This window comes from Sprattus sprattus (genome assembly GCF_963457725.1).
Source record: "Sprattus sprattus genome assembly, chromosome: 19".
In the NCBI taxonomy this organism is placed as follows: Eukaryota; Metazoa; Chordata; class Actinopteri; order Clupeiformes; family Clupeidae; genus Sprattus; species Sprattus sprattus.
Window position 1 is genome coordinate 21,261,106 of NC_137917.1, and position 12,895 is coordinate 21,274,000.

The 12,895-nt window shown below is 50.8% G+C and overlaps 1 protein-coding gene across 1 annotated transcript; it reads right to left on the reverse strand.

Moving 5' to 3' along the window:
- On the reverse strand, positions 1-12,118 carry prdm1a (PR domain containing 1a, with ZNF domain; the record flags this gene model as incomplete). The annotated part of the gene is made up of 7 exons (XM_080858532.1): positions 1-603; positions 742-870; positions 1,016-2,037; positions 5,203-5,455; positions 6,751-6,870; positions 9,711-9,971; positions 12,092-12,118. The coding sequence occupies 7 exons, from the start codon at positions 12,116-12,118 to the stop codon at positions 1-3; spliced, it is 2,415 nt and encodes an 804-aa protein (XP_080714658.1).
- Positions 12,119-12,895: the final 777 nt, after the last annotated feature.

Here is a 12,895-nt window from a genome sequence, read left to right on the forward strand (position 1 = left end):
TTAGGACTCCATGGCTTCCACGGTCTCCTGCTTAACCTTGACGGGGAGCAGGGGTCGCGGGCTGCCGAGGCGGAGTTTGATGACGGACACCTCGCCGCCGCTGGGCTGGAACAGGTCGAAGCCCGAGGACGTGTGCAGGGGAGGCAAGGTCAGTATGTCGCCGCTGCTGCTGCCCTTGTGGAAGGACGACACCTTCAGGTCCAGCTCCCTCCACAGCATGCCCAGGATCTGCTTCTCCACGTCGCTGTCCATGCCGTCCATCTCGTCCAGCTTGTCGGCGTGGTCGGTGATGTCGAAGCGCTCGATCTCCTCGTTGATGCGCGCCAGCTCGTCCAGCGTGCACCCCGGGGCCGGCGGGGGCCCGCCGGGCGCCAGGCAGTAGCCCTTGGCGTGGAGCCGCAGGCTGCACAGGTGGATGTAGCTGCGGTGGCAGTGCGGGCACTTGTGGGGGCGCTCGCGCGTGTGCAGCCGCTTGTGGAGCTTGAGGTGCACGAACTGCGTGAACTTCTGCGGGCACATCTTGCACTGGTAGGGCTTCTCGCCCGAGTGTAGCCGCAGGTGCGTCTTCAGGTTGCTGGTGCTGCTGAAACGCTTGTGACACACCTGTGGGAGGACAGAGAGAAAGAGGGTTAGGAGTGGTTCTAAGAGGGTTGGACAATCTACCAATTGAAACAGGCTGGAGTTTGTGTTGATTGATGGAGCGGAGGGGAGGATTAATATGAGTGAGGAACATGTGTCTACCTGGCACTCGTGGGGCTTCTCGCCTGTGTGGACAAGGAAGTGCTTCTGCAGGTGGGCCAACTGGGTGAAGCCCTTGCTGCAGGTCGAACACTTGAAGGGCCGCTCCCCACTGTGGACGCGCAGGTGCACCTGAGGAGGAGAAAGAGAGAGAGAGAGAGGGTGGTGAGTTCCAGGTGTCTCTGCACAGATGATCTATAGAGACCAGTGGGGGGGGTGGGGAGGAGGCAGTGTTGAGAGGCGAGGAGTGAGGTGGGGGGCTGTTCTCTTTGCTCACCTTGAGGTTGGACAGCTGGCCGAAGGTCTTGCTGCAGATGTTGCACTCGTACTTGATCTTGCCGTTCTGCTTCTTCAGCGGGTAGGGCAGCGTCTTGTAGCCCGTGGAGCTGTGGCGCTTGCTCAACTTGCTCAGGTTGATGGCCTCATCCTCGGACCGGACCGAGGGACCCAGCAGGGCTGAGGTAGGCTTGGTGGGCAGCCGGTCGCCGGACGCCCCCGAGCCGGCCGTGGGGGAGCCACTGGGCGGAGCGCGGGGGTGCGCGGAGGGCTTGTCCTTCAGGGAGGTGGCCGTCGAGAAGGCACTGCTCAGGGCCGGCATGAGGAAGTCCCGGTGGGCATCGGCGGGTGGGGGGGGTAGGAAGCGGCGACCGGCCTCGGACGGGTGCATGCCCGGCGGGAGGGGCAAATGTGGGGGCATCATGTTGCCGTAGAGCGGGTACATGCGGTGGAACATGCTCCCCACGGAGGGCGGCGCGTACGATGGCAGGAGGTAGCGTGGGTACTGCGGACTCGGGTAGAAGGGCGAGGGTAGCCCCCCGGGAGGCGAGTACCCGGGGAAGGGGCCCAGCCTGCGGCCGTAGAGGCCTGGGTGGAAGGCGGCGGAGAAGCTGTCGCGGGGCTCCTGCGGGGCGGCGGCGGCGGCGGGTCTGGGCGGGGACACACCGGCGGGGCTGCGGCGCTGGTGGGTGGGGCTGCTCTCGGGGCTGCTGCGGGCGTTGGGGCTGGGCGTGGCCGAGGACTGGCCGGGCGAGCAGGCCGAGTAGCCGAACGCCGGGCTGGCCTTCAGGAGCTCCTCGCCCAGGTGCAGGTGCGAGAGCGGCTGCGGGTGCGGGCGGATGGGGTAGACGGCCCGAGGGTAGAGGGGCCGTTCGGGGCTGTCGGGGCAGTGCGGACGCGTGGCCAGGGGCCGGCCCGGGTCCCGTTTGGTGTCCTTGAGGATCTCGGAGACGCTGTGCTCCCTCTTCACGGGCTTCACCACCTCCTCCGTCACCTGCTGCTTCGCCTCCATCAGACTCTGCTCTGTAAACACACAAGACAAGGAGACATTTAGTTTGAAACCTTCGACCATGTGTGTGTGTGTGTGTGAAGTGTGTTGGTGTGTGTGTGTGTGTGTCCAGTTCAGCCCAATTGTATAACAAAATGAATCACGGCCTCTAAGAAAATTGCAGAGACCCGGCCTAATTGCCTCTTTCCAGCTCACAGGGCCAATAAGGACCCCTTGGAGAGCTACAAAGAACTGCCATTGTTGCTTGGCCACATAGATCTCCTTCTTGCCCAGGAGTCAGGGAGAGTACTAAGTAACTCAGTCGTCCAATTAGAGCGACAGTTTGACAAATTGTCCTGGGCAAAAGTCCTAAGACAGGAAGTGAGGCATGACAGCAGCCCCTGGGCGGGGTGGTAGAGAGGAGAGGGACAGAGGGAGAGAGAGAGAGACAGAGAGACAGAGAGAGAGAGAGAGACAGTGAGAGAGCATTTTGCTGAGAGCACTGATACAATCTAATGGAGAGAGAAGGGGGGGGGGGGGAGTGATTGAAAGTTTCCTACCTACAGATATCCAAACAAAGCCCAGAGTTCTATTCCCTGCCCCCCACCTCACTAAACATACACACACTCAGCACTCACACACACACACACACACACAGCACTCACAGACACACCTTAAGACACCTAGTGACAAAGAGGCCTCTGTGGCACTTTCAGCACAAAGGCCTTTGTGTAAACTTCTTCAACCCACCAGAAAGTACAATCAATAACACACACTCACAGATTTAAAGGGCTGTCCGTTTACATCAGCTGACCTGAAAAGGCCCCGAAAGTAGCCTCTCTCACAGACATAGAGCTCAACAGACACAGAGATACACAGTTCAATCACCAACCACTCTCTCTTCAAAGAAACATGCCTGTGGGTTACTTCTACTGTGGAATATCAGTCACGACAAAAACTACTCAAAAGTTGTTTTATTTCTTAATGAATTGACTGTGTTGCTTGGAGACACACATAACATTCACATTAAAACACAGAAGAAGAAAACAAGATGGAGGAGGAAAAAGATCCCTTCCACTCTAACTTCCACCCTCCTGGGACCATGACAGTGTATAAACAATGAGAGAGGTTATCAGCAAACCCCCCCCTCCAGCCCCAAACCACCCCTCATCTCCCCCTGCCTTTGCCTCCCCAGGCCCTCGGAGATAGCGCCAGCCCCCCCCCCCCCCAAAGGGCTCCCACAAAACAAACAGCCCGGGCAATCGCACAGATATCAATCTGTCAGCGCAACCCTGGCTGCCAGGAAGTTCAAGTAGTCAATGGAGGAGACGTTTTTCTTCTTCTTCGCCGTGCTACCCCTCCCCCCCCCTACACTTTTTTAAGTGCCAAATAAATTAGGAAGTCGTGCCAAAGTGCTGTCCGCGCCTCCGGCCCACCTCCTTTCCCCTCTCTCTCTCTCTCCCTCTTTCTCTCTCTCTCTCTCTCTCTCTTTTCACCGAGCAGGGGGTGTTTGTGTGTTAGAGAGAGCCGGTGAGAGAGAAGAAAATAGAAAGGAAGAAAGAAAGAGATTGGGGGGAGAGAGAGAGAAAAAAAACAAGGAGAGAAATACATACGACAAAAGAGCGGGTGGTCTGAGTGTTATTAAACTCGTACACGGCCAGGGCCTGCTTCCACCCTCCCAGGGGGGCTCCAGAGGGCCTGTAGTCGTTCCGGTTCGGTGCCAAGCACATTAACTGATATTTTGATGTGATCTGAATGTAAAAATTCAGACTAACTGAACGTTGGCGGCCCTCCCAGTCATCTCAGACCATTCCACTGAACTGACTCACGGTGAGACCGGCCCCACAGCTGCTCCTGTTATGACTGCGTATGTGGACCTGGCCAGGGAGAGGAGCAGAGAGGAGAGGAGCGGAGAGGAGAGGAGCAGAGAGGAGAGGAGAGGAGACTCACTCCCTTTTTTTTACGGTCTCTTGATCTCGCTCACTCTCCCCCTTCACCCTATCCCGCACTCAGGTAAAGAAGTTAAAGAGCAGTGATGATGTCAGCCGCAGGTCACCGGCTTAATTACAGGCCTGTACAGAGTCATCAGGGATGTGGGGGGTATAAAGGTGGGGGGGTGGGGGGGGGTTGGCTGGCGACTGAAGCCACCCGGCGCCCCAGGGGATGCGCATGGCCCTGGGCCCAGGGGACCGGAGTCAGTGAGACTGGCCTGTTCCCGCCACACCTTGAGGCAGAATGTCGTTCTCTCTTCCCCCCTCCCACTCACTCACACACACACACACACATTCACACACACACACACACACATTCACACACACACACACACATTCACACACACACACACACACACATTCACACACACACAGACACACTCACACACACACATTCACACACACACACACACACACACACACACACATTCACACACACATACACACACACACACACACATACACACACACACACACACACACACACACACACACACACACACTCACTCCCTTTCAAACCCTCTCTCTTTCTCTCTCTCTCTCTACCAACAAAGGCCAGGCTCGGTGACTTTTATTGCTGCTTGAGCAACAACAGATCGAGCGTGTTAGGCAAGCTTTTATGTTAAAAGAGTGCCCTTTAAGTGAGGTTGACTATAGCATTACCTCCAGCCCTCCCCAAGAAGTCTGTGTCATGAAACTTCGTCATTACCAGGTCGGAGTAAAAACATTAGAGAGAGAGAGAGAGAGAGAGAGAGAGAGAGAGAGAGAGAGACTAGTAAACAGGGAACCGGTAGGAATGTCTGATCTCCGCAGAGATCAAAGGACAAGCGACAATGTTTCTGTTTCTGTTAGGTAATAACAGGCTCACATCCCCTCGCTGTGTGTGTGTGTGCGCGAGTCTTTGTGTGTGTGTTTGGAGATCACGTCTCTTTTTCTTCAACTCCAACCAGTTCAGTAAGAGACACACACAACACGCACTCTAGCAGCAACAACACTCAAAACTAAAAAAAAAGCTTTAAAAGAAAACAGGAGCTTCAAATGAGAAGATGGAACAAAAGGTCAGCTTTCAAATCAACAGATGAGAAGGGATCTCTGCTGTGTGTGTGTGTGTGTGTGTGTATGTGTGTGTGTATGTGTGTGTTTGTGTGTGTGTGTGTGTGTGTGTGTGTGTGTGTGGGTCTGTGTGGGTCTGTGTGTTGCGTTACTCACTGAGTTTCTGCATCATAATCTCCCCCGAGGGTGGGTAGTGGAGGCGGCGGGCGAACTCCGGGCAGTACCACACCAGCAGCTCCTGGTCGGCGGGGATTGGCTTCACTGTGTAGAAGTAGATGCTCATGCCGTTCTGGCAGGCGGCGAGGTTCTGCTCCTGTTCCGAGTGGGCCGGGTTCACGAAGCGCATCCAGTTGCTCTTCTCCTCGTTCAGCCCGTCTACGAAATGATGGAACTTGCCCTCCGAGTAAATCTGCAGAAGAGGGGGAGAGAGAGAACGTCAGAAGAAACGTCAGAGGTGGCTCGGTTTTACAACGCACACAGTCATGCCAGGAGAAGATTTCGGTTTTTTTTAAAGTGACTTTAAACGTTAGATTGCGAAACACATCTGCACATTTCCAGCAGACAACCCCCTGATGATTGCAAGGGAGACGTGCGTTTTTTTTACGAGTACGTCATTTAGAGAGGGGCACCCGGTTTCCTCGGAAGCCCTCATTCCCAAAGGTGCACCTTATCTTAGCCGCTCATCTGAGACGCAGCCTCACCAACGCGCAGACCAGTGGGAGATGCTCACAGATGAGTGGCTCTTTTAAAGTCGCTGGCAGACTCGGTTGAGTCAGCAAGCACGCCCCCCTCACCGCTCGCTACTCTCGTAGTGAATCTACACTCTTCTTCTCTTCTCTCTTTCTCTCACTGAGCCTCTCTCTCCCTCTCTCTATCTCATTAACTCTCTCTGGTTGTCGTTTCTTTCTTTCATGGAACTAGGTCGCTCAGGGCTGTCCTGAGGTTGAAGGTGAGGTTACACACACGTAGCTTCCTTTTCACCTGCTGTCTGTGTTCAAAGTTTCCTGGCAGACTGGTGTGACATCATTGTTTACAGAGAATGAGAGAGGTCTAACCTGTACTACAGTTCATCTCAGTGAATGTCGCTGAGATTGACACACAATTTAACCGGGGCCGTATGACAAAAGTAGTATAAAAAGCATACGTGACTGTACTTTTCATACAATATTTAAATTGGATGATGTAACATTATTCAGGTTACTACTACTGGCTGATTATGAAATTCTCTAAAACATCTAAATAATATCAATGAGTTATTTTCACATTTGATGTGTTTGTTCATTTTCAGGGGACTCATAGGGACCTCTACTGAAGCCTGATGCTTCTTCCTCCTCTCCCTCTTCTTCATCAGTCTCTCCAAAAGGTAATCCCATTGCGTAAATGCAGTCATTTTGCTTCCTCCCTCAAGAGTGCAGTACAGTCAGAACATGATCACACACTACATGAAAACACAAACACACACACACTTTCAGTGTCTGTCTACACCAACGCTGTGGTACAGCAGACCTTTACTCAGCGATTTTGACTCAAGTGCACTCACACAGCCAGGCACTCTCTGCTTCTCTAGAACCCCGGCCCCATGATGTCATACAGGAAACTAAGACAGTGGAACAGGAAGTGAGCAGTCATGTTTTTTTCCTCCCTCCCTCCCTCCTTCGTCTTCCTCTTTACTGAAAGTGAAGCTCCTGAAACAAAACAACTCACCCTCCAGAAGTACTTCCTGTTGGCGTCTTTGGGGACGCTCTCTGCAGTGTAGGCCTCGCCCACTAGAGGGCCAAAGCGAGTTCCCTTGGGGATGTATTCTCTGCTGACGACACCAGTCACCTTGAGAAAAAATAGAGAAAGAGACAGAAAAAGAGTAAGAGAGAGAGAGAGAGAGAGAGAAGGAGGAGAAAAAAAAAAACATTAAGAGATGAATCAATCAGGAAGGTCAAGTGACTAGTGAGCCTAAGAAGAGAAGGAGGGTGGGTGAGAGGAGACGAGAGGAGTTGCTGTTCTCAGGGTTAGTGTACACTCTCGGCTCTCTCTGCGGTCGGGGATGATTTACTTTATCACTTCCTGTCACCAGAAGGCCACCATCCTCGCCGGAGAGGGCCACAGGAAGCAGCCATCATGGCAATCATCAAAAACCCACGTCAAACAAACACAAGCAGGACTGGGCACATGTGCGTGTGTTTGAATTTGTGTGTGTGTGTGTGTGTGTGTGTGTGTGTGTGTGTGTTTGAATTTGTATGTTTTCGTGAATGTGTATGTGCCTGCTAAGGGTGCACTGGAGGTGGAGATCAGGAGTGTGACTGCTCAAGTGAGGGTGGACGTTACTCAGGAAGAGGCGCACCTACGGGTGACACACACAGGAACCACTTCCAATACGCAGGATATGTGGTGACTCGTCGGGCCTGTCTCTCCTCTCACTGCCTATATTGCCACGCCCATTTAGGCCCCATCTCCCCCCCCCCCACACACACACACACACACGCACACACACACAGACCAACCTAAAAAACACTCTCGACCACAAAGCATTCTCTGTCACATTTGACAACAAGAGAAAAGAGGGGGTGAAAAAAAAAAAACCTCAAAGGAGAAATCTACACCTACGATTATAGCGCTTTGTTTCTTTGAGATAAATAGCTTCAAAAACCCCTCTCTTGAAACAACAGCGTGCACAGTCAAACAAAAAAAAAAACCACGCAACTACTGTCTGGCAGTTGTGGATTACAACCCAGACTTGAAACTAATCTCTTCACTCTCTGATGAACTAAGACAGGCAACCCCCCCCCCCCTCCTTCTGCCCAATCCTCTTGCCATGTTTCTAAAGTTCCCTTTTCCACCCACCCCCCCCCCCCCCTCTTCCGCACATGCATCCTAGGCAAACACCCCCACGTCGGGAGCGCTAAGGAAATCCCCCTCATCTCCTTCAGAGAGGGCCTCGAAATCTGTGAGAAAACACACGCTTCCATTTGAAGATTAGACCCACTGTCTGGGGTAATTGATTGACAAACACTTTACAATGCCTTACTAAACACGTCATCAATACCTTAATCAAGGCCGTCAATGGACCCTAATGCCCTCTCTCTACCTCTCTGCTCTGCGACAGAGGAACCATTCGCTCGGCAGTTAACTATTCACTCATATTTTTTATCAGCCTGTAAAGACCTGTAAAGAGGCTCACTTTCCAACTCCCTCAGGAGTGCAGATAAGGGGGAAAACAGAGGTCAATGATGAGAAAATCTATCCCTCGACAAATTAGTGTTTTTTTTTTTTTTCATTTCTTTTCTTCCTTCCTTCCCTGATCAAAGTGGTAACAACAGTGTCCAAAGGTTGGCTATTTTGGTGTCGTTAGGAGTGGGAGGTTATCCTGAGAAAGCCCCTTGTGGAGAGTGGCGAGAGAGCGCAGAGTTGCCCAGAGTGATGATTCAGGCCGGGGCTTGGTGGCGTTTCTGCTGTGCATGCGTACGGTTTGGACTCCTGGGAGGAATGTGCGGCCTGGATCAGCACTTGTGGCTTGTCCTCTTTCGCTCTCTCTCTCTCCCTCTCTCTCCCTCTCTCCGTCCTCTCTCCCTCTCTCCCTCTCTCCGTGTCCACCCTCACTCTTTTACTCCTAACCACTTGAGCTTTCTCTCCTGACCAGGGCATACTGGAATTTGGCAAGTAGTACTCCCTCGAGAAGTTCTTCACATCACAGGTCAGACCCACACACTCACTCTCTCTCTCTCTCTCTCAGAGACTCCACACACACACACACACACACACACACACACACACACACACACACACACACACACACACACACACACACACTCTCTCTCTCTCAGACACCCACACACACAAACACACATACACACACCCACACACACACACACACACACACACACACACAGGCTTAGACAGACAGCACTGCTGCCACTGCATCGTGACGGCCTTAAAGCAGCCCGCTGACAAGCCCTAGATAAAGAAGATGAATTACAGGCGTGTGACGGTGAGCCTGTGCAGACTTAAGGAGACCCTGTGTAAACACGCATCACGACTCCTCTTGGCGCGCGGAGCAGACAGTAGGGGGGAGCGGGGAAGCACCCGAAAACCTCCCTAAGGCTTCCTCACCACACACACACACACACACACACTCGCACTCGCACACACACACACACACACACACACGCACACGCACGCACACACACACACAGGAGCGCAACGCCGGCGCTGCATTTCCCCTCCCTCCGGGTGTAAAAATTCTCAGCGTCTGCCGCTCAAACACAACATGGTGTATTAAAAAGCTGACATCACCCATAAACGCTCCAGTTAATGAGGTGAGAGAGTGAGAAAGAGAGAGAGAAGGCTCGGCCTGCATCGTGAGTAATGGAATGACACATACACACACACACACACACACACACACACACACACACACACACACACACACACACACACACACACACACACACACACACCGATGGCAAGAATATTGCCCCCTCTTCTCCTCCTACCCAGGGTTTACCCATGCCCTTTGTCAACGGTGGGCCCTCAGGCGATAAGCATTCCCAGCCTGCGAGTGTGACCTGGCACTGAATCACCTGTGGGTTTGAGGCTTTGTGTCTGCTGGGGGTTGTGGGAGGGATGGAGAGAGCTGGGGGGTGGGGGGTGGAGGATGGCTGGTATGGTCTTACCTCTTTGGAGTTTGCGGGGTGCTTGAAGGCCAGGTTGCGGGGCAGCGAGGCCTCGGAGCGGCTGAGGTCCGGGTGAGACTCGGGGCCCCCTTCCCAGGTGTGGTCCTTCACGATGTAGGTGCACTTCTCCTCGAACTCGGCCTCCGTCCATGAGGTCATGTCGGCGTCCTGGACGTCCATCTTCTTCTCGTCAACGATGTGGTCCGCTGTGTGTGGCACCCCCTCGGTGGTCAACATGGCTTTGCTATGCTGAGAGGCAGCCTGAGAGAACAAGGGAGAGAGAGAGCGAGAGAAAGAAAGAGTGTGTGAGTGAGAGAGTGAAATCTTTCTGTGTGAGTGAGTCAGTGGGGCTCATTGTGTCGAGCTGACTAATCAGACAGTCTGTTTCTCAGCGGGGATCAGGACACACTCCATTTAAACGCTGAACTCAACACTTTAGATGTTACAGCAATTATATAAACAGAAGAAATTACAGACATTACATATTTAATTTACAAGAACCGAATAATAAGCATAAAATGTTAAAAGTTCTTGTCTAAGAGGTGAACTGGATTACCGATTCAATTTAAAGGGGGTGGATGTATCATCGGGAAGGGGGATTTCAAGCTCACATAAATATTTACATGAACACAATTTACAAGTGTAAATATTACATCTGGTTGGACTGTCCAGTAATTCCGATATACAACAAAAAAAACTAAACTCAACACGGCTTAGAACAGACAAACCAGGAGGTAATTACTGTCTAAAACCTCTTTCTAATGTTTCGGCCAGTCCAGACGCCCCCCCCCCCCCCCCCCCTCTTTCCCTCTCCCTCTCTATCCCTTCATCCTCCCCACGCTTTTTTCCCTGCTTTCCCTCTCTCTCCCAAGTCTCTTTCCCTCTCTCTCCCAAGTCTCCCCTGGGTGGAAAAATGGTCACAAACAAGGGAAGATGGAGGAAGGAAGTGCTGTCTGCATCTGAATGGAGCTAAAATTGGAATCAGAGTGGCAGAGTAGCGGAACCGGCAAACCATCTCAGAGTGTGTTTGTGTGTGAGTGTGTGTGTGATAGTGTTTGTGTGTGTGTTTGTGAGTCTGTTTGTGTGTGTGTGTGTGTGTGTGTCCGTGTGTGAGTGTGGAGGAACAAGGGGGAGACGAATTCACAAATTTTCCATTGGGGGGCCACAGAGGCATAAACAAACTTCAAACGCTTCCCACCAGCAGAGGAGCGTCCCACTCACGCACACATCCGTGAGGAGCACAGCTTGCATCCTTCAGCGCTGTCTCCTGCCTCGGTCACTCACAATAAGACATCAAAACACACTCCGCCAAAATGCCACCAGCTATACAACCAGAGGCCAGAGACCCAGAGACTATTCCACCAACACTGAGAATCAATCAACATCATCCACACAAGTTTTAAAAATAAAAGACACAAAGAGGACAGTTCAGTGCCACCTATTTTTTTTTTTTATCCCCCGAAAAGCATGTAGGTTTTCTCTAGATACAAAGGCTTTTAATTGCATTGGCTCTCAATTGTATTGTTGTCAAGTTAACATTTAAGGAAAGTTGTTCTTCTCCAGACAAGAATTCTTAAAGATCTGAATACTCTGCAATTAACATATTTTAATGGGGAGCATCTTTTTTAGAAAGAATCTGTTGGACATCTGTGCAAAGTCGAAACTAATTGTGAAACTGAAAAACTGCACAAGCGCAACCGATTTATGCTTCACACAAAGTGTTGTGAAATTGTTCAATTTTGAAAGAAAACAGTTTCTTTGTTTTTTCAAAGTTAATTTGAAGATTAACTTTGAACAGACCATTGAAATATAACTGTAAACTTTAATTTAAGTATGAATACATTATTTTAAATGAAGTATTAAGTTTTAACATATTAGTGAAATAAATCAATGGTCGAATTAAAAATAAGTCAAATGTAGAAAAAGCTCTGATAAAACTTTTCTTTGAATAAAAGTATTTTGTAACTCACGTAACAAACAGTACATTTAATTATGAAAAAAGGTGCATTCATTTACGTTACTCAAAGGGAATCTTTCGGAAAAAAAACTGAATAAATATTTCACTCTGGAATTTAGGACAAAAAGTTTGAAACTAATTTAGAAAACATGTACTGCTACAAAACACAAACGATGCATTTAAATGGACTAAACATAACACCTTTCTTGAGTACGTTACCTTCTTTTTTAAATGAATTCTCTCCAAGTTTACAACAAAATCTTCTAACAAGCTAAAGAAATCAGTGAACAATCACCGGATCAAAACACTAATTAAAACCAAACGAACAAGTACCCAAATCTTTCTCCCTTACTCCCGACAGGTAACGACTGACTGCCAGATCAAACAGAAGCCGTGGTAAAAAAAGAGAACAGGGCCCACTCACCGATAAACCTTGGTCCCAGCCACACATAGAGCCGGCTGGTATCTCCCCTGAGTGTTCCCCTGTGTGTCTCTGTGTGTGGTGGGCTTCAGGACAGGTGCAGTTCCCACTCTCCAATCCCAGTGTTAACTCCAGACTCTGCGCTTGAGTGTGAGGGTGTGTGTGTTGTTCTATGCTCGTCTTGAGTGTGACTGAGACTCTCTATCCTCATGGCCCCGCTAGGGCAAGCATGACCCCTCCCTCCCTCCCTCCCTTCTGCCCGCCCCTGACTCCACCCCTTAGAGATGTAAGAATTCACTGTCACACTCTCGTGCTCACACGCGCGAGCAGGCACACACACACACACACACACACACACACACACACGCTTCACTCTCGGCATTCTCCATTCCCTGTCTGCTTTCTCTGTGAACATGTAAAGGAAAGAAAATAAGAAAGCTATCACCTGAGTAACTGCAGCTACTAATGAATTAAAATGAACTACCCAACATACACATGCTCCCTTCTCTCTCACTCTGTTCCACACACACACCCACACACACACACACACACATACACACACGTTATGCATTTCCCCTGCAACACTTACAAGACAAAAAAAAGTCACTGCTACCAACAGTAAGAGTCAGCGGCCAGCGTTTGACTATGTGACTATGTCACAGCTTTATTGACACAGATCCTCACAGATAGTAGAGATAGCGCCTAGCCTTGTTTAAAGGGGGTAGGGGGACAGTGTTAAGGAAGGGGGTAGTGTTGATCCTTCTTCCTCTCTGTCTCTCTCTCTCTCTCTTTCTCTCTCTGTCGCTC